Here is a 26,263-nt window from a genome sequence, read left to right as displayed (position 1 = left end):
TTTTCTAAATTGAGAACCTACTTACTTAATAAAATGAGTCAGCACTATGTGCTCCCTAGCTATATATTGCCCATGTAGACTCTTATTAGCTTGTTTTGCTACATTTTCCTCCCCCAACGCTGCTTCAACCAAGTATTTTTGCAAAGGATTTTTAACCAAGTAATTAGATTCTCATTTGTTCATCGAGAGGCTTTACAGCATCAACCTATTCTCTCACAAAGGATTCATTCATCTTACTTATGGATCAGGCTGGAGATTTGCTTTCACAATACTAAAGATATCTAGGCATAACATATTTAATGAACCTGCAACACTGACAGGACAAAGCTATAAGCACTGTGGTCTGAATGCAGTGCTGACCTTGCTTTGATCAGGGGCCTGGACTGGAGATTTCAGGACCCTCTCCAGCCTGAGCAGTTCTATGACTGTGATTCATAAAAAGTGTACTACACTTTAAAGTATAACAATACCTAAAAGCATAAATAAGTTTAAAGCCGATAGTTCAGTAAAACCAAATAAATAAAATGCAATTTTTCAATACAGTTTGTCCTTACCAAAGTAATTGACCAAAACTCCTCCAACCATGGCTCCACATCCTCTACCCAGACCCAAGTGGAGACCCTGCAGGATTCCCTGGGCTGACGTCCTCAGCTCCGGAGGCACAGCCGCGCTGAGGTACGAAATACAAGCTGCCCATATAGCCGCGTGTGTGACACCTGGAGAGATAAAACACTGTCAAGAGTACCAGGCCCAGAGTGTCCCAACACAACATCTGAGCCACTGCACTCATCAGCTGGAGCACATGGAGAAAAACAAAATCCCCTGAGAAATGTCTGCGAAGTACAAATCAGTGTTTGGCAATGAGATACTGGCAACCAAGCCACAGGGAGACAGCACAACTCCTTCTGCAGTCTGGCAATAGCTCTTTCTCCCTCTAAGATGACCTCACTACCCTTCTTGAGACACAGTCCATAGGAAGACAAGTCTCTCTGCCAGATTCCTTCTGCCTTCAGAAGCGGCCCAGGGCCTTTGGAATACAGTCCTGATTTCGTAAGCTGCAGGCAATTAAAGTGTGCTGATATCTCTCAGCAGTGTCCTTACTGCCACAATGAAGGCAGCACAAAGGTCATAAAATCCAAACTCGTATCAGAGATATCTACGTCATTTTGTCATTTCACAAGCAAGATTGAATCCCCTCCTACCCTTCTCACTCCCCCCAAAAACCCATCGCCTCCCAGCAAACTCTTTCTGAACTCAACACCAACACGCTCTGCATTTAGCACTGAGCGGTCCGGATGAGAACAGCACACAAGCTCCTCAGAGTAGGCCAAGGATGTTGCTTTTCACGCCTGCTGCTGAGAGGCAGAGCTGGCGAGCACTCCCTCCCGCTGTGACTGCATCCTGCATCCTGCGTGGGCACCGCGCCGCCTCCGCCTCATCACTCCCGCTCCGGGACCGAGCCCGGGGCTCCTCACTCATCAACCACAGCCACGAACCAGAGACAGCCCCAGCTCCTCAGCAGAGATGCTGGAGCTGTCTTTCCAGCACATGCCTGGCACATTCAGGTTTGTGAACACCCTTCCCTCCTGCAGGAGAGCTAAGGGAAGGACAGCACATGACCCTCAGCATGCAGAGACTGGCTGCAGGTGGAGCCCTCGCCTCTGAGCATCTGCCTGAGGGGCTTCTGTGGACTGGGGAATAACTGGACAGGGAAAGGCAGGATTGTGCAGAAGCTGGAAAAACAAAACAGTTTTGTAGTTCATCACACATTAAAAATAAGCCTGAACTATTTTGCCACCCTCAGATTGAGTGGGAATGTTTTTTTCTTATTTGAGAGGTATTAAAAATAGTCATCACAGCTTACCAATGCCTAAGCTCTACTGCCTCGGCTTTAAAAAAATGCTGGCACAACTGGTGATTCAGTCAACTTGCTTCTGTCCCCTGTACTTCAGTTATTAAGCGAACAGTTGGACACTCAATAATTATTTTGGCATTTAGGCTGAAGACTCTTAAGAGCAATAAAACATAATTTTGTAACACACAAAATAACTTGGATTTTGCTTAGGTGTACAATGATAAATAGCACTATGTGAAGTGCTGTACAGGTCAACTTCATTCCAAATCAAAATTTCTCAAGCCTTGAGTTTGTAAAGATGAGACATACGGGGGTGTTTTGGTAATTGTACATCACCTCGTTGAAAAACAAAAAATGTGCATTAAGGTGAGCGTATATTACCTTACCATTTAAGTTTAAGGCTTCAAAAGTCACAGATTTTTCTTGCAAAAAACTTAGGAGTTTTAAAACTCACTGAGTATCTACTTTTTTTAAATGCAGTTCCATGCCCACATCGCAAAAAGCAACCAAGAACTGCCCCAATAACAAGGCAAAGCTAATCTAAACAGATAAAGTGGTTTTGGTTTAGAAAGTACACCAATTAACATAAAACATGCAGTTTTATCAGCTATTAGGAGTAAGTCAAGATTTAAAGCCAGGCAAATCAAAAACATATCAGAAATGATTTGAACCGTGAAGCACAATACCACTGAGTTTGTCTGAACACAAAAGGCCATAACTTAACCAACAGGTTCTTGGATGTTTTCACCTTTTCTAGGCAGTCTAGTTAGAACATAGTGTTCCCAGTTCCTCTGAAAACAAGTCCATACCTTTAAGCTAGCTTACTTCACTTGTCTTTAAAGGCATGGCCTTTTTTTTTTTATTATTATGTGTACATTACTAATGTGATTTTTATTATAATTATTTATACAACAGTGACTATTTGGAACAGTTTTTACAACAACTTGTATAAGAAGTCTGGTCTAGATTACTGCTAACCACAATTCTTTTTAAAAGAAGTTGCTCACAGCATATGTATTGTGACATCATTTGCTAAAACCACTAACCACCATTTCATCATTTGGACTACAGTTCCAAAAGGTGTAACAATCCTAGTGTTATGCTTATAATGTTCAACAAATTCAGCATAATTTTTATATAAACCATGTACTGAAGATTTTGGGATCCCAATTTATTTCAAGATAAATATATATCATAATTATTGCCAGCTAAAGGCTGAAGCTCTTTGTTCTCTAGGCACCCCTGTGTTGCTGGAGCATCAGTAGGAGTCACTTCTTAGAATAGTACTTGTTTTGGAGTTTGCTGAGTAACTGCCAAGTGAAAACACCGAATTTTCAGGTTAACAGTATAGTTTTGTAATTTAGAAAATTCCTGTTATGCAAACTGGTGTGCTAGCAGAGCTGTTACCAGAGAATCTAGACCAATGCTCTGGAACACTAAGCTGCAGCTAACTAGCGTAACAAAACTTCATCTTCTAGGTGCAAAATGAACAAGATTGCTTGTGTGCTTTGCAGACTGATGACACAGATAGATACACTGTACATATTTGCCTACGAGGATGACTTGAAATTTACAGTTATTACAGATTCAGCCTTAGCGCTTCTTTTCATACATTGCCTGTGCCATACAGCATAGTGGTTCAAAACTCTAAATTAAGAAGGGAGTTTAAATTTCCTCATTTACTCCTTTGAGAGTGCAATGCACTTAAGGAGTTGTCCCCATCCCCACTACAGACAGCAGCTGAGACACAGCTTGGTTCCTATTACAATCAATACATGCAGTCTGCGGAGTCATCTTCCAGAAATGTCTCCTGCCCTTCAGCACAGCACATGGGGATAATGCTGCTTGTATTGCAGAAACATTAAAAAGAAAAATAAATTTTTTACAGAAGTCAGCTGAAACTTTTTTTAGCCTTAAAAACCCCTTGAGCTGATGGAACTGGAATTTACATAGATTTTGACAGCTTATTGGAAAAAAGTTATGTGCAGTTAGAACAAGGACTTCACTGAGGGATTTCAAAGGCCCATCAACTTGATGCAGCCATGTGGCCCACGTAGTTCCCACATGGTCTGCACAATCTACTCTTTTTTTTTGCTTTTTAAATACTTCTAATCCTTACATAGGGAAAGCAGCTACAACTATTACTTCCCTCTGTCAACAAGCTCACTTAAAAATAAGAGCTTCCACCTCACCAAATTTCATTAAGGTGTCGCTTCTTATCACTGACAACATATTCAGTGGTTATGTAAGAGAGAAGAGCAGAGCCCAAAGAAACAGGATTTGGAACTGCTGCAAAAGAAATAATGCATCAATAACAGATGAAAACTGGAAAGAGCAGGAAGGGAAATGAATAAAAGGGGAGGGAAGTCAACAGTACTTCTAAAAAGATAACCTTGATCTCCCATTTGCCAACACTGAATGAGATGACTGGAATCTAACAAATGCAGTGGCAGTGGTCAGACACATTACAGAGCACCTGTGGACTTCATGGACACTAACAAGTGATGTTTGTTGCAGGCTGAAAGTGCACACAGAACACAGAGACCTGGGGGCTGGAGGGGGGAAGCTGTCTGTGTGCGTGTGGGTTTGGTTTGAACTTTCTCATTTGCTGACTGTCAATAACTGCAAATAGCCAGATTAACCAAGGAGTACATGACTCAGCAATGGCTAAATATGATAAAGTCTGGCAGATACATTTATGAGAAAGGATTATTTGGAAGGTCCTTAGTTTTTTCCTTCGAATTTCAATTACTCAAGATTGTGCCACACAAAACCCCCACCAAAACAGCTCCCTCACAGCCTTGCTGTAAAGGCAAACCTACATATTGTGCAATTCATACTGAAATTTCAGCAGAATAAAAACCACATTCAAAGTAAAAGAAACTTCTTTCCCAGTCATGACTTAAAGGATGCTTCCAGGCACAAGCATATGCCTGTATTGTTGAAACCACAATTTTTTTCCCCTATATTTTGAGTTGGGCTATCTTTAAAACAAGACTACCTAGAAGGCAACATCCAAAACTTTGTATTCATCATTTGTTTTCCCTCAATGTTTAAGCAGGCAAGAGTATAACACACATTCACTCTTCAGGTTCTTTGTAACATTTTCCTATTTTAACGCTTGGTAGGAACACTGAAGTATCAATTCAATAGTTGTGGTTCAAGAGTATTTTAATAAAAAAATTCAGAAGCTTGATGTTGTGGCAGTTTTAATATGATAAACTGTTTTATTAACCGGGAGGGTAAGGAGTCAGGACACAAACACATCTATTTCTATGTGTACATAGAGACCTACATATCACTCTCTAATGGCATTTTATAACTCAGGTTAAAATCTAGCTTACAAAGACTTCTGTAAATATAGAAATATTTAAACTTGTGCTGCAGATAGAAGAATAAAACTTCTAAGCATAATCTGTGGAAAAGTTTCTAAATATTACTGTACAAATCCAAAATACTGGCTTAAAAAAGACGGTAAAAAAATGGTATTCTTCAAATACTGAAGAAACAGAAAGTAAAATAGTTACGATTTTCCACGGTTTTCAGAAGTGGTACCCACCCCAAAGACAAAAAAAAAAAGGTCATAAAATCTAAGTTGGAATAATTTATTCTTTAACACTGCAATGAAGGTCTTGCAGACTTCTTCTACAACAGGACTTGACAACAGGGCTCAAATTACTTTTCACAGACCACACCTCTGTCCTTCTAAATAAGACAGTGAAAGGGCAACTATCTTAGAGAAGCTCTATTAGCACAAAGAAAGCTATTGAAAGAAATTCCTCTCTAGCTATTAAAAGAAAAAGAACTATAATTCACAAGTATTGACTGAACAATACCACTGAAAACCTACAAAATATTTCAAGAGAGACAACGACTCAGACTACGTTTGGGTTTTTTTAACGGCATCCTTTCAAGAACCACAACCTTTCATGTTTAATGAAGTTCAAATTTATCACCAAACAGGATTTGCAGTCCCTTTGTTTAGTTTAAGGGTGTGTTGGTCTCACACAGTTCTGTTTGAATAAACAGAGAACTGTGCACAATCAAATGCACACCCTCCCTTTTGACGTCAAATATTTCCCAAGATAAACAGTAATGGTTTATGTGCTTTATGAACATGTGTCTTCTGGGACATTTGTGGCCAAAAAAATAGAGAAATACTGAATTTTTTACTTAAGTATAGTTCACTTGAAAACAAGATAAATGGAAGCACCTCACATTATATTGGGAGGTCATCACTGAGCTGTCTTACCTTGAAGTACTTCCATCGGAAGAACAGTCCAGGCATTTTCCAGATAGGAGATGTAGATATATCGTGCTGTATTACAGGCAAGGCCAATGTAAAGCACTCTAAAGGAAGTAAGGAAAAGAGAAGTCAGGACAGTTTGCACTTTCCCTTTCTGGCACGTTATAATATAGCTTACTGGTTCAGAAGTTATTTGCATGTGAGCAAATGCTTCAGACTGGCAAACTGCACAACACAAAATATATCCTTATGCCCTACACCCAAACATAAACTCTCCTCTTGCCCGCTCCAAACACATATTCAAAATCCTAATAGGAAAAAAAAAATAAAATCAAAGAGACAGCAGATCCACTGAGCTTTTAACTAAGCTCTGTAGTTCCATGCCAGGCTCTGCACAGGATTGTATTTCAGAGGGACTATTTTTAAGTGCATTCGTTTCCAAACAATCTTATTTTCTAATCATCCAGAGATTCATTCTGCCATTTCAGTGTAAGCCTGGAGCAGGTTTGTATTAAAGGAATTAATTTTACCCCAATTAATATAAGTTTATAGTCCCAGTATCTGAGAACTGCTCAGAACTACTCTAAAACACATCCCACAGAAGCAATATGGTTTATAACAACATGCCTCAGGATAAAACTTAACCATCCTGTTGAAAAGCAGCAGATGCTGCATCTCAGAATTTGGAGGAAAAAAAAAGCTCTTACAACAGTTTTTTAACAATGAAACACAAAAACTATTTGTGCAGTGCATTTCCCACTGTACATTTAACCTGATGACTTTTCCCTTCCAGTTTGCCCATTTAGCATAGCTTCCCTCCAGGGTGCTCATTCATCCAGCTATCTTTCTCTTATTTTTAGATGGATCTTAGGAAACAAAGACTTAATTCAAAACATGTTTACAGCCTGAGAAAAGATGCTATTGCAATCTTTAAAGATTTTTTTCAGGGACAAGGATAATTTATTGTCCAAACATGGCTTCTTGGTTGACCCGTGGTTCAGCATAAGTGAAATAAATCCAATTGATAATCAAGGTGAAGCACAGACACTGGGAAAGGGCTCATTATTCTTTCTGCTGCTTTTTTAGTTATTTATTCTAGAAAGGCAGACAGATTTAATTCAATGGTGCAGAGCCACTGAAAATCTAGAGTGAAACACAATCACAAAAATGCAGCATCTTGTTAACACAAATACACATGTTGACAGCAAAAAAACCAGTACCACAGTTCTCATCATGTCAGTGATATCAAAAACATTCAAAATTCTAGAGACAGGTCCATGCATTTCACAACAACATGAATTTACTTTCTACAAGTGGGGTAAGTTTGCAGGAAGTTGTCCCCACCCAGTCACACATCAAACCAAGCTCTGCTGCTTCCAGTTACATGTGAGGTCCACGAATAGCTGGTTTAAGCTGCCTTTAGGCAACACAAGCCCAAGCATTCATGGAAGAAAAAACATGGGAAGCCATGAAAAGGTTTGCTATTATTCACTAAAGAGAACAAACTTGTTCTTTGTGCCATGCATCATAAATTTCATCTCATCTTTTAATTAATGCCTTCTGTTCCAAACAAATAACTTGGTTCCTTTCGTAGCCACAACTTAATGTACTTCTTATGTACAACCACATTTCTGAAGTGTATCAGGACACACTGGCCACAAAAGTAACCAAACATGTAAGGTCTGCAGGGTCCTGTCTTCATTCCCCTACTAGAAAGGCCCAGAGTGATGCACATTCTTGGGGATACAAATACTTGTACTCATAACACTTGTTTTTCCTCATCAGCAGCACAGATGTGCCCAGTGCTCTGTTTAGGACCTATTCTCAACAGCTTAATTTCACTTTTATCTAGCAAAAACTTTGTCTTTTCACCACGAACTTTCTTCCCATCTGAGCTGTTCCCTATCACAGCTAGACCAGAGAAGTGGTCTTCTGCTTCAGTTTCTCCATCACTACTAACACACTCACCTACCTGTGCTTTTCTGACATGTTACATCTGCAGAAAGATTTGCATTCAAAGTTCAAGAGTGGCAATTTAGTCAACTTCTGCCTCTTAATTTGTCAGAATATGCACAGAGTTTCAGGTAAATTACAGTTTATGAAAATTTCTATAATTATGGTTTTGGAGGGGTACGTCACAAAAATTTTTGTGCATTTAGAGAGTCCTTTCAAAAATGTATTTATAATAATCATTTAGACTCTTTATCAGACCTACATGGAAAATGTAAAGAGATTGTCCTTATGAACCCTAAATGCAGTATCCATAGGGACACCATATTCAATTCCCACGTTAAACATTTAAAGCACTGAATCTATATTTAAGTTAAGGAGACTAAGCTGTTTACAGCCATGACTACCAGTCTCTACTTCCCATAAAAACACATGCTGGAATTGCGGTCAGACAAACACATTCAAGCTTAACCTCAAGTAGGAGGTTATTTTCAGAGCTTAACATCATCTTCCTAAAGTCACTGGCAGTTCTGAGTGTTTCTACATGGTGAATTCAACAATGGGGACTAAATATTTGATAGCCGGGTTTGTACACTTTTCTGTCCTGGTATCATAACATCATAGAATGATTTGGGTTGGAAGGGACCTTAAAGATCACCCAGCTCCAACTCTCCTGCCACAGGCAGAGACATGTTTCACTAGACCAGGTTGCTCAGAGCTCCATCCAACCTGGCCTTGAACACTTCCAGGGATGGGGCATCCAGGGCTTGTCTGGCAACCTGTTCCAGCCTCACCACCCTCACAGTAAAGAATTTATTCCTAATATCCTCTCAAAGAAGCACTAGAAGCATGTACAAAATATGCACACATGCAGTTAACAAGTGTATGAACAGCAGAGCTAGTGAAGTCAGAAACTGGGCATTTTAATAAACACATATTTAATATGGTCATGCTTAAAATGCTTGGACAATAATGTGTTAGTTTAAAAAAACCTGTAAAACAGAATAGGTTTCAGACTGTTTTAAGGGTCTTATGTGCCAACACATACAATGGTAGAAACAGAAAGCTTCACAAGGCTCAAAAAGGGAAACTGAGTTTCTGTCTGATAAGGTGTAAAGACTATTTTCTTTAGTTCTATAAAGGACAGTCAACAGCTTTCTTCTGCTACTGTGACACTGCATGCAATTCTAACACTCATGCCTGACTTCAAACAATTTGGACGAGAAAGAAAGACTGAATGATAAACGTTCAAGTAAATACTGCAGAAAGACTGTCTACATCCAGCCTAACAACCCAGAAGAAAGGAATTTTGAGCTATTGAACAAAAAAAACCACCCAAACAACAAAATACCAATCCCAAATGCTTCAGCTAAGACTGTTCCAAGAAGGATACATAGTTGGAGGCTATTGGCCCTTATTAATGGGAAGATGAATACCTGTACTACAAGGCAGCAGTCAAGACATGTACAGAACTGTCAAAGAATATGCCTCCTCTCAACACACCATGCATTCCATGAGGTTCAGAAAGTACAAGAACAGAAACAACCAGGAGGAGAGATCTCAAACTGTGATGACTAAATACAAGTAAGCATTGGATAACATAAAAATATGACTAATGTGCATTTCCCAGGTGTAGGTATAAAGAATGCTGCTTCATGGCAAATAGGAACCAGAACAATTTAATCTCGATCCAGTCTTGACTTCATAGGCTTAACAGTGCGAGAAAAAAAAAAAGAAAAAGGGAGAGTTAATCCCATATCTCATCCTTCCTTTCACTGGCCAACACTCCTACCCCTTCCATTTCATCTTATTTACAACCATATCACTTTGGTTTTTGTTCTTTCTTTAGTTGAAGTCTAAGCCTGAACTTTGTACTATAACAATATACATTGAAAGAGCATACCCAAGCTATCTTTAGCTATCAAGACTGTGATCTCTTCTCACCACTTCTCCATCATCACGTCCTTCCTCCAGTCTTTGCATGCAAGATGTCATTCTCTGTTACTAATCACTGTCAAATCCAGAGATTAGAAGACTGACTCAAAGTAGAGTTCCTCCTCAGTTTAAAGTAAGAAAAAAACCCACATTGTTTAAGCAATCTCTCAAATTACTGTGCTAAGCATCTCAAACACTTTTAGTAGAGGTCAAATGAGTAAAAAAATTCATCTCAATAAAGGCAAAACAAAGAGAAAAACCACACAACAAAATGCACAAAAAGGAGAGCGCAAACAGTTTAAAAATACTTACAATTCAATAAGCGTATAATTATAAACTGGGCATTTGGAAAGCATATGATGCTAACAACACACAGAAGTCTGTGCTCAGTTGCACCCCAGTAAATATAAAAACCCCCATCTTTATGACTTCATTAACTTAGTTCCCCCCCAGCTTTCCTCCCCTGAGCTTTTTTAAAGAGTCGTGAAGAGATTTAGAACATGTGGAAATTAAGTCAATTGTGAATTTAGTGGAAAACAAGGTTCACAACATTCTGGAAGCAGTCAGTTTCTCTCACACAAGGCAAAAACTACAGGAGGAGCCCTGCAGCCATCTCGCTTCAGTAGCTGCAACTAAAGGACGAGAGCAAGCCCTGAACTGGTAAGTGACACTGCCAGGCTGCAACCTCATTCTGCCAACACCCTGAGTCTGATTACCAGGCCACGTGCACAGGAGGTGCTCACCTCATTTCCTCACCTCATCCTTCTCCCCTCTCAGCCTGCAACTGACACCTTTCCAGGCTCCTGTGGGGGCAAAGAACTGCCCTGCAAGGGGAAGCAGGCTAAAGAAGGAGGTGTCCAGCATGCTGCTACTCACGGGAAAAAAAATGAAAAATTAATGGTATTTATATGTCAAAACAGACAACCCTTAAGTGGGTGGCAATGTGTAAAGACCTCTAACACAGCACTGCATCAGGGAACTAGGATGTCTCCTGGAACCATCTGCAAGAGGTTACGATGCCAGGCATAAAGCACATACTAACACGCAATTCAAACAGAAAGGAAGCATGTCAGAGCATTTTCAACTCCTAAAATAACAGACTCCATCACATGAGCCACGTAACCAAACAGGATTTGGAATTAAGGAGAAAAAAAAGGATTAGCTTGAATTTCACTTTGTAGCACAAGGGTGAGCCTGAGAATCACCATTTTTTGTACAGCTCTTTAATGACTGCTACCACCTTACCTGATGTGACCAACCAGTTCAATGAGTTTGTGGCTGAAGAAGTAGGCAGTGAGCTCAGACACGTGACTGAGCACAGAACAAACTCCAAAGAGAGTGGTGGTGCCATTCAGGTCTTCCAAGTGCCAGTACAGAAAGGTGAACACAAAGCCATATCCAAACCCCATGAACCACGCCACGAAGAGCACGGAGCCGTACTGGATACTACACAGCAGTTTTATTAGGTCCCAAAAACTGAAAGACTGCGACTGGCTCATACTGGTAGGAGTGTTATCCGAGGATTCGTTGGAGGCATTTCTGTCTACCTGTGAGATTTCTACCTCTTTTCTCTTATTTTCATCTTGCTTGAAGTGCGCGTAATGAAACCGGAACTGGGTGGCCACAATTAACGCCATCGTCATCAGGACACCAAAAACAATGAAGACAATCCTGTAGTTCTTGTACTCAGGAGCTTTACATCCTTGACCTTCAATGCTAACTTCTGTATGGGTATAGTCAATGCCAATTCCCACGGAGAGCATGGCCAGCCCCCAGCCCAGAGACCCCCACATACGCTGCAATCCATACCGGTCCCTGTGTTTGCCAAGGTACTGCAGAGTTATGGTGTCCACAATAGTAACAGAGGAAGCACTGAAAAATTCTCCTATTATGACAACCAGCAGAATGAGTAGGAAGATGGCCTCTACTTCTTGTTGATCATAAACGAGCACAGCTTGGTCAGAAGGCGCTGGCTTTGTGGTGATGGCAGCTGGGGTGGTACTCGGAGTTGCGTTCCCTGGTGAGGCTGGGCTAGTGGTGGTGTTTTTCAAAATCAAATGGGTACTGTTTTCCAAGATAAAATCCACATCGCCGCTCTGTGTAGGTGACAGGAATGTTATTTCAGGATTAGCTGTCCCTGTTGTTTCCAAAGTGACTGGACTGGAAGTGAGCAGGTCTCTCTTCCCGCGAACATTTGGGGATGCACCGCTCACTGTTGTTAGCAGAGAGGACATCGAGGTGTTTTGGGAAACTGTTGTCAAAAGGCTGCTTGCGTTGGTGGGGTGTGCTGGGGGAAGGCCCTTTGGTACGCACCTTAAGGTGGCTGGTCTCACAAACCCAATCCCCAGGTTAAATAAAACCCAGCACAAAAGCGAGAACAAGAGGACGATCTTGCCTTTCTTGAAGCGATCTGCCACCACTCCCCAGAAGGGAGCACTGCAGAACTCAATAAAGTACCTGATGCCCACCAGAAGCCCACTCTGGCTGGGTGACATACCCAGCTGCTTGTAATACACGGGCAGCAAGGGGTAGAGAGAGCCATATGCAGAATAGAAGAAAAAATAAAAGACCTTTGAGATCAGGAGATCGTTGTTTATTTTGACACAGTGCTTTTCTAACCAATCCAGCTCTTCGTCTGGGACAGTGGTTGTCTCTGTCGAAGGGGATTCATTATTGGGTGGCAAGTCTTGATCCTTGGAAATGCCATTAAAAGGATCAGCAAGCACATACTTTCTCTTCTGTTCTTCTTCATCATCGGTTAGAATGGCAACCTTATCATCAGCTGCCATGGTTCACCACAGCATCCAGTACCTGGTGGACTCTCAAGGAATGAGGGCTACCCTGCGAACAAATGAAACATAACATGGTTAAGGTACCACACAGGAACAGCCATCAAGAACAAAGACAGCTTCTTTTTTATCAGTGACATTCCTGAGCAATAAATGCAGTATCAGGGTGGGGAAGGCCATTTGTCTGGACTAGTGGTACATGGTAGCATGTTTTATGACCAATTCTGTGAAGTTCTCCCAACAGCAGCTTTAATATTGCGCAATAAAACATCTTTCATGTTTAGGACAGAGAATAATTTATATATTCAGAGTAACTGTGGCAATTAAGTGCTAGCCTTTGCAAGTCTCTTCTTTCAAGTTGTCTTTTCTCCCCCAAGGCTAACTGCTTTATTTTCAGTATTCCCCACTATACCAAACAATAGCCATGGTTTCGTAATTAAATAATGCGGTCACATATATATATACGGGTATTTTTAATCATCAAAACAAATTATTATACAGAGCCTCATGATGGCCTTCAAAAGGTTCATCAGTCTCCTCTCAAAAAATGATTTTTTAAGCACTCCACAACCAACCACAGCAGAAATCGGTGGGAGGCTTGAGCTTCTAGGCTGCATAGCAAGAGAGGTGGGAATTAGGATGGGGCTTTGAGATTGAAATTAGGATAACAACCTCAAAGACATCAAAGAGCTGGGAGCAAAGAAACACAGAGACAGGCCCTACCATGGTATCTTCAAGTCAAATTCTGAAATTGAAGAAGGATGGATTGGAAGATAACTGCACTGCAGCTGCCCACGCTTATCCTTTGCAGAAGTAAAAGGGTACAAAACTGACAAGCAATGCTAAAAAATAAATTCACCAGTCCTTAAGACTTTGAGCTGACCAACCAGCTTTCACAGTTAAAAACAACAACTCATTCCAATAAGCTAGGCTAGCTAAGAAAAGCTTCCCTTTCAAGGAATAAAAACCAGCTCCGTCAGCAGAGTATCAGCTCAAAATCATTATTTGAAAACTACTTTTGCTCTATTAGTACCTGTAAATCTAATATAGGAAGCTTAGCTCATTTGACTGGTGTTATTATCACACAGGAACCTTTTGAAAGACCAGTATTTGAAAACAGCATTTTATTTCAGAAGAACTTGAAATTTCTCTAAGAGCACTCAGTTTATGACCTGGACCTTCTCTAAGAATTTGAAGTTGGACAGGATGATCCTTGTGAGCCCTTTCCAACTCAGGATACTGTATAATTCTATGATAAGTATTTTTTGCAGGTCTGCACTTTATTCCAAGAAGAAGAGCACAATGAAATCACAGTCATTCAAAACTCAACTGGAAGCACAGTATCATCCCCTTAAAATTAGTCATGCATTGATATATTCAGTGCCTTTAAATTAATTAATTCATCATTATTTAAATACTGACAATGCATTTGAAAACTGGTACAAGGCTAATAACAGAAAAGAGACTAACATTCACTAGTATGTTAAATTAATTGTTTCTTATTGATTCAAAAAACAAATAATGGCTGACAAAACAAGCCAAGGGTATTTCTAAAAACAAAAGTTCATTAAAATAACCTAAACCTTGCACAGTTCAGTGATAGACAAGTCTAAAAATACCATCATTAAACTCCCAAACACTGTTAAGCTTTGTGTATGTTTTTTGCTTTTAAATGTCATTTCTATGGGATACTATCTATGAGGATCTCTGGTTTCACTTACGGAGAAAAGGCCGCACAAAAATCTTGGAACCTTAAATATTCATGTACTCAAGGTCAGAAGTTATTAAAAACAATGCCAGCACATACATACAGCCTTGTTTTTTAATCCAGTTTCTTCAGTCAGATTTAAAAATAAAAAAAGGCATTTGAAGTGTCAAAAGATTAGACAGTCCTAATTAAGTTGTTAGAACAATCAAATGTGAAAGCACAGTTTCTTGCTCTTACCTGCTACCATCAAAAGCCACATGAACCAAAAACCAGCAGTTGTCTAGTGAGTTCCTGCAATTTTTAGTTCAGCCAGCCACATCCACCTGACTGCTGGAAGGACTCTGGGTTATTTGCTCATTTCTATATCCAGAAGACAAGCCCTTCTAATGAGAAAATTAGATCAGTGCTCTTATTCTCTTCATGCCTTGCCTTGCTTTGACAACAAAGACTCCAGAACTTGTGCAGGGCCCCACTTCTGTCAAGGGGATGTAACTGAGCTTTTAGTATATACTCATCTGTTTACAGCAACTTGCTTACTAGCTACATCAGAGCTTGACAGCATTTAATTTTGAAGAATAGATTTCCTCCCTGTTCCCTCTCCTATCATGACAAGACAGAACTCACATTTTAACCATGTGGATATTTTAGGACAAACAATTTAGGACATATTCTTCGCAAGCACATGACTTGAAATTATCCTGATTTAAACAACGCAGCCATATTCCTTATTCCTATATATGAGCTCTGACCCATGTGGTTTCATATAAGTTATATCAAAGGCTTTCAGATCAATTAGCATTCAATCTTTTTTAATTTAGTTTCCCTTTTCTACTGAAGTGGAACTTAAATTTCGCATGCCGTGTGAATAGTGGGTATATTACAAATTATTATACTGTTAATCTTTAAACACTTTGGTTGCTGCATATTCTTCCCCCCTCAATAATTTATATCAGCCTCAGCATCCATCTTCTTCTAGCATATTGTGTGCAAGGATTAATCCAAAAGATACACTCCTGGTATTCTGACTAGAACATCTTGGGTTAGAATGCTATGAAAAGTATATTTCATGACAATTTCAGTAAATATTTTCCCACACTGAGAGTGTTTCATTGAATATTATTAATAACACAGAATATACTCTTCAGAAATATAACAGCATCAAGACTAGTAGGAGCCATATGGCATTCTTTATTGTTTTGATCACTAGTTTGTTTAGGAGTCAGGTTTTTGAAACTGATATTGAGCAATTTTTTAAGCTCTAAAAATAAATGCCTGAAAATGACAAAATGAACAAAGGGGTATTGTTACTGAAAAATCTACCAAAAAACCCCTGTATCTACAGGGCTTTCCTTCTACTGACAAAACCCCCGTGCCAGTCAGGGACTGAATGTGCAGCAAACCAAACAGATAAAAACCAACGTACTTCTGAGTAAGAAAAGTCTATTTATCTGCTGGTTATTTTAACCACAGCCTTCAAATACTGTATCTTCATTTTGCAAAATTTTTTTCTGACCCACGAGATGGTAGGAGGGCAAAAGACAAGCACTACTGGCAAGTTTAAAATGAACGACAGAGAACAGGAGCGAGGAAGGAAGGTTCAGAGAGTACACAGAATGGATTTGAGAGTGAATATAAATTTTAACTCACTTGAGGCTGAAGAGAACACAAAGCTTTGGTAAAGGCCTGTTGAATGTCATCAGTTCAGCCATGACAAGTGAGACCAAAGAGGTTTCTGAGTGATACCATCACTCTAAAAAACAAGAGTAACAGTTTGAAGGCTGTTTTCCTCAAACTTAGATAAGTGGACAAACACACAGCAAAGCCCTAACATGCAAATTGGAAGGAACTTCTGCAAGGATCCTGAGAAAGCCCAGCAAAGGGAAAGGGAAGAGGCATAGCAGGCGCACAGCACATCAGATGTACATCACAAGAGAGCACTTTGGTCCTGTGGCAGACAAACAAGCTTTTATCTTGACACAGGTTTACATTTCCAAACCACTACACAACTTGGAACAGGGAACCGAGCCTTGTTTCCTGGCCATCCCATCACCCCTAACACGGCTACAATTGTAAAAGAGCTCATTGAAACCTGAAGTGCCCATTCCCCCCCAGCCCATGACCCCGTCGTACCGGCCTGGGACCGCACGTCCCTCACAGCTGCACGGGAAGCTCGTGGCCCACCCGGCTCCCTCAGACTGGGAATTATTCTGTGGGATCACATGTGCTCTGAGCCTCTTTATGCACAACTGCATGTGCTTCTCTTCAGATATAAAGAACACACTTGTTAACCACAAGGCTATTCTCCCTTCGAGATTTGGACAGATAAGGTGGTTTTTTTACTTAAGTAGAGCCTATGATTTTTTTTCTAAGTTTCCTGATACAGATTCCTGCCACCTGATTTTGTATCTACTCCTCCAGCAAGTCAAAATCCGCTTTCAAACCCTTAGATCTATGACATGTTTTTTATCCAGTCATCTTCTGCAAACGGCTACAGCAACTTCCCTGCAGATTTGTACCTTTGAACAACTATCTGAGGAATGGAGGAAAAACAATTTGTCCCAAGGAATTCAGTGATGACAATGCAGGGGTCATTTTAATGACTGCAAGGAGGCTCTTTGGCAGGTAGTTAAAAAGAGGCAAATATGGGTATTCTGCATTTAGTTAAGTATCATCTTGGCATTCTTGCCTTTTTTATTTCTTAAATCGATCCTCATTTACTCTGGCTCTCCCAATAATTAGGAGGATTTCAAGATCAGAAAGGATAAAAAGCTAATCTATTCAAGACAACCTGACATTACAAGAAGTTTCTAATAAAACAGAGAAAAATTATAATAAGGAAAATAAAAATAACAGTATACTAAAAACTCAGCTCTCTCCTCAGAGTCACTTCTCAAAACCTTGGGAAAAAAACCAACCAAACACCTGCTTTACACTGTATCTCAGGGAAAAAAATTAAAAAAAAAGCCAATCAACAGATCAGACTGGGGTAGCAAATCCCTAAACCTCTCAAGGAAAATACCACAGCACTTACAGCATCAGGCATTGAAACTTCACTTGCCAACCAACAAAAAGTTAGATTTGAGGTGAAAAGTACTGTTGTTTTAAAATGAAGTTTAATTCAGCGTAAATATTACATTCACTAGGCTTTCAGAATTAAAGTATAATAATGACTCATAAAGCAGAGCATCAAAATCCAGGTTTGGATGTATATGAATGTTAAAAACCGAACAAACAAACCCCCATGACAGCTCATCAGAAGACAGTGCAAATGATCTAGAGGCTTAACCCAGTAAATACGTAGGAAAATGACTCACAGTAGAAAATTTATATTTATACAGTCTCGGAAAACATACTCCAAGAGTAGAATTTTGAAACAGGAATCATCAATTAATCTCTCAAACAACATGTAGCTGTAAGAACAGAGCAGACTAGCTTGCTGTTTGCCTTGTGTGGATAAATCAAAGCCAGCCAGGATGGCAACACATCTTTTTTCACTCCTTCCAGAATTCCACTGACTAGAAAACTGACTTTGTAGCAAACACATTAAATTCCACGTGGAGTTCTCATACCAACATCTTTAAATCTGCTAATAGAAAACATGTTTCTTCAAAACCCCCTTTTTTTCCCCCAGTCACTAATTACTGTTTGATTCAGAACAGGTCTGTGCTAGTGAAGTAGACTTAAAAACCATCCATCTTTCAAAGAAAGCTCACCTCGCTCACCCCCCAGCTGATGAAACTACCACAAGTGCATCCATCATATTGCCCAAGCACACCACCTCCTCTTCAGCCCCACTTGTCTCATTGATCTAAGCTACAAAACCTTTGGATCAAAGTCTTTGTGCCACAGTATCCGTGCAGCAACTCCAGAACCAAGCCCTGCATCCAGCAGGCCTACACAGCACCGCTGCAACAGACATGAATAATAGACCATGTTTTCCATTTTCAAGCAAGTTTCATCCCTAAGGAGCAGCCTGGTGCTGTCGCCTGCGTCCATTCCAAAAAGGAGAATGTTATGCAAACAACTTACATCACGTCAGTGGAGTGCACAGACTTCATTTATTCTTGCATCACGTTCCCAAACCTCTCCTAGGGAAGCCAACCTGCAGGCAGAGCCCTTGGAGGGGCTGTTCTCTGCCAAGCCATACAGACCAACTCCCACGGGCTTACCCACCTGCCCCACATCATCCCCTGTTACCTAAAGGTAAACAGTTCCTCCTGAGAGGCCACCACATGGACACCTGGCTCTGAATTTATAAAATAAGGAAAAACTCACACATAGCGAATTAACTTAAATGCTGGGAAATGTATTTGTTTCAAGTTTGAGGCAAGACACAAGTGTTGTAACGTTAACCACCATAATAAGGGTTTCCATGAAGTGAAACCACCTTCTTCTAAAGCACTTAACTCCTGAAATTGCTTTATTTTGTGCTGCTGATATGCATTTACTTAATGTGTTGGTCTATAAGTTTTTCCACTTCTTCAATATGCATATAAAAACCCTACACACTGACACATTTACTCAATTACACTGAGAGACAACAGTATGCCTGAAGTATGTCAAGATCAGGTTTATAATAGGTTTAATGCACTTTATGATAGGTCTGAAGTTGCCAAGTTGCTGCAACACAGTGCTAGTATTAAGATTAAAGAAAAGAACACTATCAGAGCCTCACGTTAAAGAAAAATCATTAAACCCACATGTTAGGACTCCTGTTTTCCAACCTTGTTCTCCATTTACTACATGCACATTAAGATGTCCTGGTAGACTCTACGTGCTAAACAGTTTATTTTTAGTCAGCACTAGCCTCCAGTTCTTTTAACCAGTTTTCACTTTGCCAACTACGTACCCACACCGCCAAGGTTTACACCTGATTAACGATGGTAAATAACAAGTGTGTCTTCAACTGCAGACCAGGCAAGTGCTCAGAGCTGCAGGACTCCAGGAGCACACTGCTGCCAGCACTGGGGAGGGGCACAGGCACCCAGCTGCCCCACCAAGCCTGGCAGGAGCAGCGGGCTGTTGCAAAACAGAGAGGCCTTCCTGTCAATTCCCAGCCTCAGGGACCAACCACCACCGGCTGTCACCGGTTCCCTTTCCCACTCTGTCATATAAACTCAGGCCCGTTGTGCTCTAGCTTAAAATTAAGATGAATTTTAGGTGGTGTTTAAGTTCTGCCCTAGCACCAGCCACATTAGTGATCAACCACAGGTTCCTCACATCGTCGGCTTTTGCTCTCATTTCACCTGTTTGAAATTTTTTTTAAGTCTTCTCAGGATTTTCCCTGGGTTTATGACTGCTATCACAAACACTATGCTTGAAGAGAGAATTGGTTTATTTTCCCCTGTTCCCCAGTGGGTCTTCAGAGAAAGCAAACAATAAAGTAAACGTCGCCTTTGTCTACTATTTCTATCCAGGGAAAAAAACACACAATAAAAATAGTCAAGCTAGAAAAGCAGCATTTTACAGTCTCTTTCCTTGGACATTACTAACTACAATGGACAAGAGCCAATGTATCTTAATAATGTAATAATGTCTGGGGTGAATTTTTACCGAAACACTTCAGTGTAATGTTCGCACAGCCACTATCCGCTCCCCTAAACTCCAAGTTCATCACTCCTCAACACTGCCCTTTTCATTAACACAACATTTAAAAAAAGCCTGCTGTTAAAACTTCAGAGCTGCTGAGCAGACGTGGGTTTTAAACTCTGTCAAACTTGAACATAGCAGGCATCCGTAGCAGCTATGGCACCTTCAGCACTGTTTTCCTAAACAAGCATCTATTCCTACGCTTGTCTCAATAAACAGAGGAACAACTGACAACCCGCTTACTGAAGCCGCTGGTCTTTTAAGGACATAAGTGCTCTGGATCCGAGTGACAGGCACACGTAACGCCACGCCTGGATGCTGGCGGCGGGGAGAAGTGCGGGATGCCTGTGCAGGAGCTCCCGCGGGACACGGCCCGACCAGCGGCCACCCCCGGGGACCAGGACCCTGCCGCGGGGAGCGCCGGGGGCTCTGGGCGGGGGCTGACGCCCAGCTCCTGGAGGCGGGGGCCGGGGCCCGCCGAGCTCCGCTCCCCGCGCAGGGCCGCGGGGCTGGCACGGCCGCCCGGCTCCGCTGAGGCGCAGCTGACCGGCCCCGGCCTCGGCGCGGCAGGAACCGCCTCCGGGAGGGAGCGCCGGGAGAGGCTGCGGCGCGGGCCCACCGGCAGCATCCCAGGCGGCCGCGGGGACGAGGCCCGCCGGTACCGGCGCAGAGCCCGGGGGAGCACAGTCTCCCCGGCCCGGCGGCCGCCCGGCTCCCCCCGGCTCGGTGCGCCACGGCCGGGGCCGGGGCCCGCCGGTGGGTGCCCGCGGAGCGCGGGCAGGGGAGGCGGCGGCGCCCCGGCGGGCGGCCCTGGCTGCCGGCCCGGCCCCCGCGGGGGCACCGCGGGGCTGCGCTGACTCACCTCGCCCGGGGGCGGCTCCGGGGGGGCGCTCGGCCGGGAGCATCGCAGCCCCTTCCTGCCGCCGCGGCTGCTGCTGCGGGCGGCGGCTCCGCGCACCTCCCGCCCCCCCGGCCCGGCCGCGCCGCCGCCGCCGCGCAGGGGCGCTGCGGGAGGGACGGGCGGCAGCCACGGGCGGAGCCGCCCCCCGCCGGCACCGCCTCCGCGGGGCTCGGGCCCGGCCTGACCGGGGGAGCCCCGTACTCAGCCGCTGCCTTGTCGAGGGTCTGTGCCTGCGGAGGGACGCGTCGGGTTCTAAAACAGTGTCTGCGGAGCGTCTGCGGGCCCCGGACGGCCAAGTGACATTCGTTAGCGCTTCCTGCTCCTGCAAGTGCCCTTACGTTACGCGTATTACAGCGTAACGAATTAATTACCTGTAGTGCCTTTCGCAGCCACTGGCATCACCTCTTCGGTGGCAGTTTCTAGACTTAACAGTCAAATAAAATTACGTAAACGTTTAAAACAACAACAACATAAACTTCCCCCGGCTCCCCGTAATTGTTGAGTCAGAAAAAGGCAGAGTGACTCCTGAGCAACAGCTGAGCCGTGCTGAAATATCAAAAGGTCAGCGGTGTTGAGCTAAAGAAAGGGAACGGTCAGAAAGTGAAAGGCCATCCTGAGATTTAGGGTGTTTATCAGCCCTGAGCTGAACAGGAGGTACTGAAGCTGTCTGAGGATTAAGCTCAAGTGCTGGTGTTCTTTACACAAGAGTGCACACTGGGCCCTAGTCCAAGCAGGTCAATAAAGCAAGTAAACTCCACTGGCCATCCCTCTCAGCTGCACAGCACAGGCAGCTTCTGCCTGGGACACTGACCTGACTGCAGACATCGTTCACTGGGATACCACAGAACAAACACATTACTACTTGCATCCTCTTATTTGTACCTCCCTTTTCTGAGGGAGGATCCCCATTTCCTCAAGGAAAAAAAAATTGCATTATTTTGCCCAAGGGCAGAAATTGAGATAAAACTACAAGTTTGCATGAATGAGGCAGACAGACAGGAACAGGGGCACCAACCCATTTGCACCAAATGGGCATTCAACCCATTTAATTGGAGTCCTCACCGAAGTGGAAGGGCTTCCAGACTCCATGGAAGGCAATGCTCTCTCCAGGTTGTTCCCCTGCCACGCTGACATACTGATGGGGCACGATCTCTGTACATGGATACACCTGCCATTGAGGACACTGTCCCATTAAAATCTTGCCTACCTCTACAGTAAAGGCTTCTCGTGAAGGAGGCAGGAGACCAAAGCTGAATTTCCTAGGGGAGATGACCTGGGGCAGGAGAAGGCTTGTTTATCATCTGTCTCTGGAAGGATTTTCAGAACTCTTCATCTTTGAGAATCTCCCTTGTGGCTAATTAAGTACAAAGAGAAGCCACATCTGAGACCAGGAGCACAGGCCTCCTGTAATCTTGCAGAATGCAGAGACAGACAACCATCAGCTCCTGTAGTGGGGGGTCTATTACAAAATGTTACTGTAATAAATCAGATCTCTGCTCCAACTGAAATTATTTAATCTTAATAGAGACTTTTTTGGCAAATTACTAGAAATGCTTTTAGGGAGAACATGTATTTCAAATAATTTCCAGTCATTGTTTGTGAACTGAAAAGGGAAAGCTGATCTTTGTAATCACAGACTACATTTACTGGAGCCATAAAAGCAGTCTTTCCCTAACCTCTGATAACTCAACATTACCCACCACACATTAAAAATGTGACCATCTTCTGCAGCTGTGTTTTTCCTTTTTTGGAGCTGTGTTTCTTAAGACTTGCATCCTGATCATTCCCTTTCCTTCTACTGGGCTTTGGAGGAGCCAGGGACATTAAAAAAAAATAAATTAATAATTTTGAATGCTCTCTCAATAGAGGAATTAAAACAAAATATGTAACATTTCTTTGAAGGCAGTTGCATAACCAGGTATGTGAACAAGAAGTTACAGCTGAGGACCAGAGTACAGAATATGACTAATACAGTGATTTACAATGTTTTCTTTATACATACATATATATATATATAAATCTTATTTATATGATATAGAAACCTATATATTATAAGTACTAAATATATTCTACGAAAAAGTAATTTTTAATATATATATTTAAGTGTTTTCTTACTGAGTTTAAAAGCCCAATCCAGCGGTGTGAGGAGTGTTGTGAAAAGCCCGACCACAGAACAAGCTACTCTAGCCTGAGCAAAACTGAACATAGTAGGGTTCTGCATGGTTATATCTTTCAGTGAGGCTGTGTGTAAAGATCTGTGTTACACCCTGTTACACATTATTACACTTGCTCAGAGAGTTCTTTCAGCTATGAAAATGAGGGTTAACAAAAATGGAGAAACTGCTGCTCTGCACACAAACTGTCCTAATGTATTTTTATCACAGATATTTCTAGGCAAAGCAGTGTTCAGAGGAAAGGAAATGTAGTTGACAATTACTTGAAGTATAAAGTTTTCTATTAAAATAGTTGCTAGTATAAAACTAAATAAAAAGCTGAGCCAGGTGTAAAATCTATTTAAATTAATTGAAATATCTCTTCTTCAAAGACCTCTGGTTCAGGCTCTGAATCGCAGTAAAATGTGATATATAAATGTGACATACCAAACAACAATCTTTTTCTCTTAGCTAATAGAGTGACATTAATAAATATGTACCTGACCACTGCATATTAGAATATTCAGAAATAATACTTTTAAAAATAAATACAAATTATACATACACATGCCATATAATCAACTCTGTACTGTAAAGCCACACTGGATTAAACTTATCCATGCCTGTGTGTTCCTGGGAGTTTTGCTTCAATGCATATTTTACTTTATAAAGATTTCTATTCATGTTCCCCATATGACTTTACCATATATCATGGTGAGAACGCTTGCCAAAAATAGTTACCAATGCTTTATAGCTTAAAAACCAAATAACCAAATTTAATGTCAAAAGCAAGCACCAAGTAAACTGAAAAATTAAAGCAAAGTAGTTACCTTTTAAAAGCAAAATAAACAAAGTTATATACAAATAGCTGCTGGGACTGCACATATTAGATTTGGCTTGAAAAGGACGCAGTGGTGTCAGCTGACTCCATGGCTTGTTCCTTAGGTTAGAGGGAAAATAAAGCAAACATAGCATAAGACAGACAACTGTCATGTAAAAAACATCTGGTAGGTTATATGAATGATACGAGCATCTTGTGCTTCTGCTATTTTGCAGTAGTGACAAAGGTAAAGCATGTGAGCCCTGTCTTATGGAAATCGTTTCTAGGAGCTTAAATTTTAATGTATAGAAAAACTTACAGGTTTCTTTCATGAGCTGGAGCTGTACTTTGAAATCAAGAATTTCCAGTTGACCCAAAATATTCTGTTGTCCTTTAGCAGCTTTTAACTCTGAGCCAAAACCAAAAAAAAAAATTTACATCAGTCAGATTAGAAAGATAAGCTGAAGGTGAGATTTATGCTGCTAGGACTTGCCCCAGAGTACAGTGAAGAAAACAGAAAAGCTTTCATTTCCATCAGACCTTTAATATATTTTGCATAACATCAAAACTAATTTTTTTAGTCAGTCCTTTGCCAGGAGAGGCGCTACATTAAGGGAACTATGACGTTTATTTCTTCCTCTTGAGGAAGTTCTTCATAACACAACAGTTTGTACATCTGGGAAGACTCTAAGTCAGTAGAAGGAAAAACGTGACTTTTTCCTAGTGTTTCAAAGACTAAATGCAACTATGTCACCAGTAAGAGAAAAATCCCAACAGAGGAACTGAGGAACAGTCACCCAGTGAATCAGCAAATCATACAGAGCTCCAGCAATGTTAATGGTAACCAAGGACAAAATATTCACAGCCAGTGAGACAGCCATTGCAGTGATCTGTCTGGTTTGGCAGGGAGGCAGAGGACTCCCTTCCTTTAATTTTTAATCAAATACTTTTGGAAGCATTACATTCATTAGCAAAGAGAAGGGAAAAGCAATGCACAAAACAGTACAGAAAGTGTGTATACTGTGACTGTGTTTATTGTGTGTGTATATACAAACTTCCTCCTACTGGACAGACCTTTTTCCTCTTTTTTTTCCCCTTAAATTTAGATCTGTGTTTGTGTGGTATCTGCTTATACAGTAGTCAGCCTTTCCTCAGCTCAAGAACCTTTGAATCCACTGGCAAGTATTGAATTTGATGTGCAGTGACAGTCTCACAAATATTAAATTCTTAAAACGTAGTGTGAACAGCAGTGGCTGGCACTGATGGAGTTAAAGGGAGGGAATCTTAACCAGCCAGAGCTTTGAAAAGGATCCACTTAGACTCTCTCTTATAGTGGGGTCCCCAGAAAAGATCCAACTGAAACTTAAACAAATAGCTCCCCCATGCACATACATCTTACTCTAAATAAACACTACAAGTGTTAAAACAAAAATGCAAATGACCAGGGCAGGCAGAGTACTTAAAAATATGACATATACCCCCGTCTCCTCTGCCAGGCACATCCTGCATAACATGTCCTTGCTCTCCAGGGCTTTAGTAACGCAAACATTTGTCTTCTACGCTGTGTTCTGAGTGTATTAAGTTATGTCTAACATGTTTAATAACTGCAGGTATATGACCAAGGGACAACAAACTGACCAGTTCTCTCCTATCCCTAGGAACTTCCTTCTATCCCATCTGAGAGCACGGGGTGGAGCGAATACCAGCATTCAAGCAACAAACTCTTTACTATCATTGTCCTTTACATCCACAAAAGAAACGTATATAGGGTCAGATATCCCTGCTTTCCTAATTGCTAGTCAGTGACTTCAGGTCAATGGGAATTTGAGTTCTCAGCTTTTTGACTAAATTAAATTTCTGAGAATAGCTTTTAAAGGAAATATAATGCCACTGCACAGCAAAATATTCCCTGGCCCAAACAAATTTTAATTGAGGTTCGGTATTCTACAGGTTGAAAAACTATTGCAGAAAATAATTTCTGATTTTAGACGGCACTACATACTCCTCTCATTTAATACAAGGATTCTCACCATTTATACGTCTAAAAACATGGTGATAACTCCGAGTACTTTTTACCCGACATGTTTTTTTTTGGTTTGGGTTTTTTTTTTTTAATCAGATTCTGATTAAATGCAGGTCTTCTACAGTGTAGCTTTCTAAACCTAGACCAAGACTAAGACAGGCATTTTTGTTTAGTACATGTAAATGTGATTTTTGATGAGAACTACTCGTGTGACACAAGCATCGAAAAAATCTTTTGTACTGAGGGACACATGGCACCAAATTCAGACCAAGGCTAGCTGCTGACTTCAGAGGC

At 41.5% G+C, this 26,263-nt stretch overlaps 1 protein-coding gene across 6 annotated transcripts in view; it reads right to left on the bottom strand.

Moving 5' to 3' along the window:
* The window catches only part of MFSD6 (major facilitator superfamily domain containing 6), a 34,546-nt gene that overhangs the window by 7,131 nt on the left and 1,152 nt on the right, over nucleotides 1–26,263 (bottom strand). The window contains exons 3-11 of one of the 6 annotated variants that reach the window (XM_017828508.1): nucleotides 24,266–24,355; nucleotides 22,674–22,776; nucleotides 22,181–22,327; nucleotides 21,345–21,397; nucleotides 16,131–16,233; nucleotides 14,721–14,866; nucleotides 11,232–12,827; nucleotides 6,108–6,205; nucleotides 555–716 (exon numbers count right to left, since the gene is read on the bottom strand). In XM_017828508.1, the coding sequence (XP_017683997.1) occupies nucleotides 555–716; nucleotides 6,108–6,205; nucleotides 11,232–12,775 (1,804 nt within the window). In that variant the 5' untranslated portion in view covers nucleotides 12,776–12,827; nucleotides 14,721–14,866; nucleotides 16,131–16,233; ... (2 more) ...; nucleotides 22,674–22,776; nucleotides 24,266–24,355. Of the gene's footprint in view, nucleotides 1–554; nucleotides 717–6,107; nucleotides 6,206–11,231; nucleotides 12,828–14,720; nucleotides 14,867–16,130; nucleotides 16,234–20,934; nucleotides 21,036–21,174; nucleotides 21,316–21,344; nucleotides 21,398–22,180; nucleotides 22,328–22,673; nucleotides 22,777–24,265; nucleotides 24,356–26,263 lie in introns of those variants that run through there. The other 5 variants (XM_017828503.1, XM_017828506.1, XM_017828504.1 and 2 more) reach the window with 5 other exon arrangements.

This window comes from Lepidothrix coronata, unplaced genomic scaffold, assembly GCF_001604755.1.
Source record: "Lepidothrix coronata isolate B3197 unplaced genomic scaffold, Lepidothrix_coronata-1.0 Scaffold149, whole genome shotgun sequence".
In the NCBI taxonomy this organism is placed as follows: Eukaryota; Metazoa; Chordata; class Aves; order Passeriformes; family Pipridae; genus Lepidothrix; species Lepidothrix coronata.
This window is presented reverse-complemented; position numbering and strand designations above follow the sequence as displayed.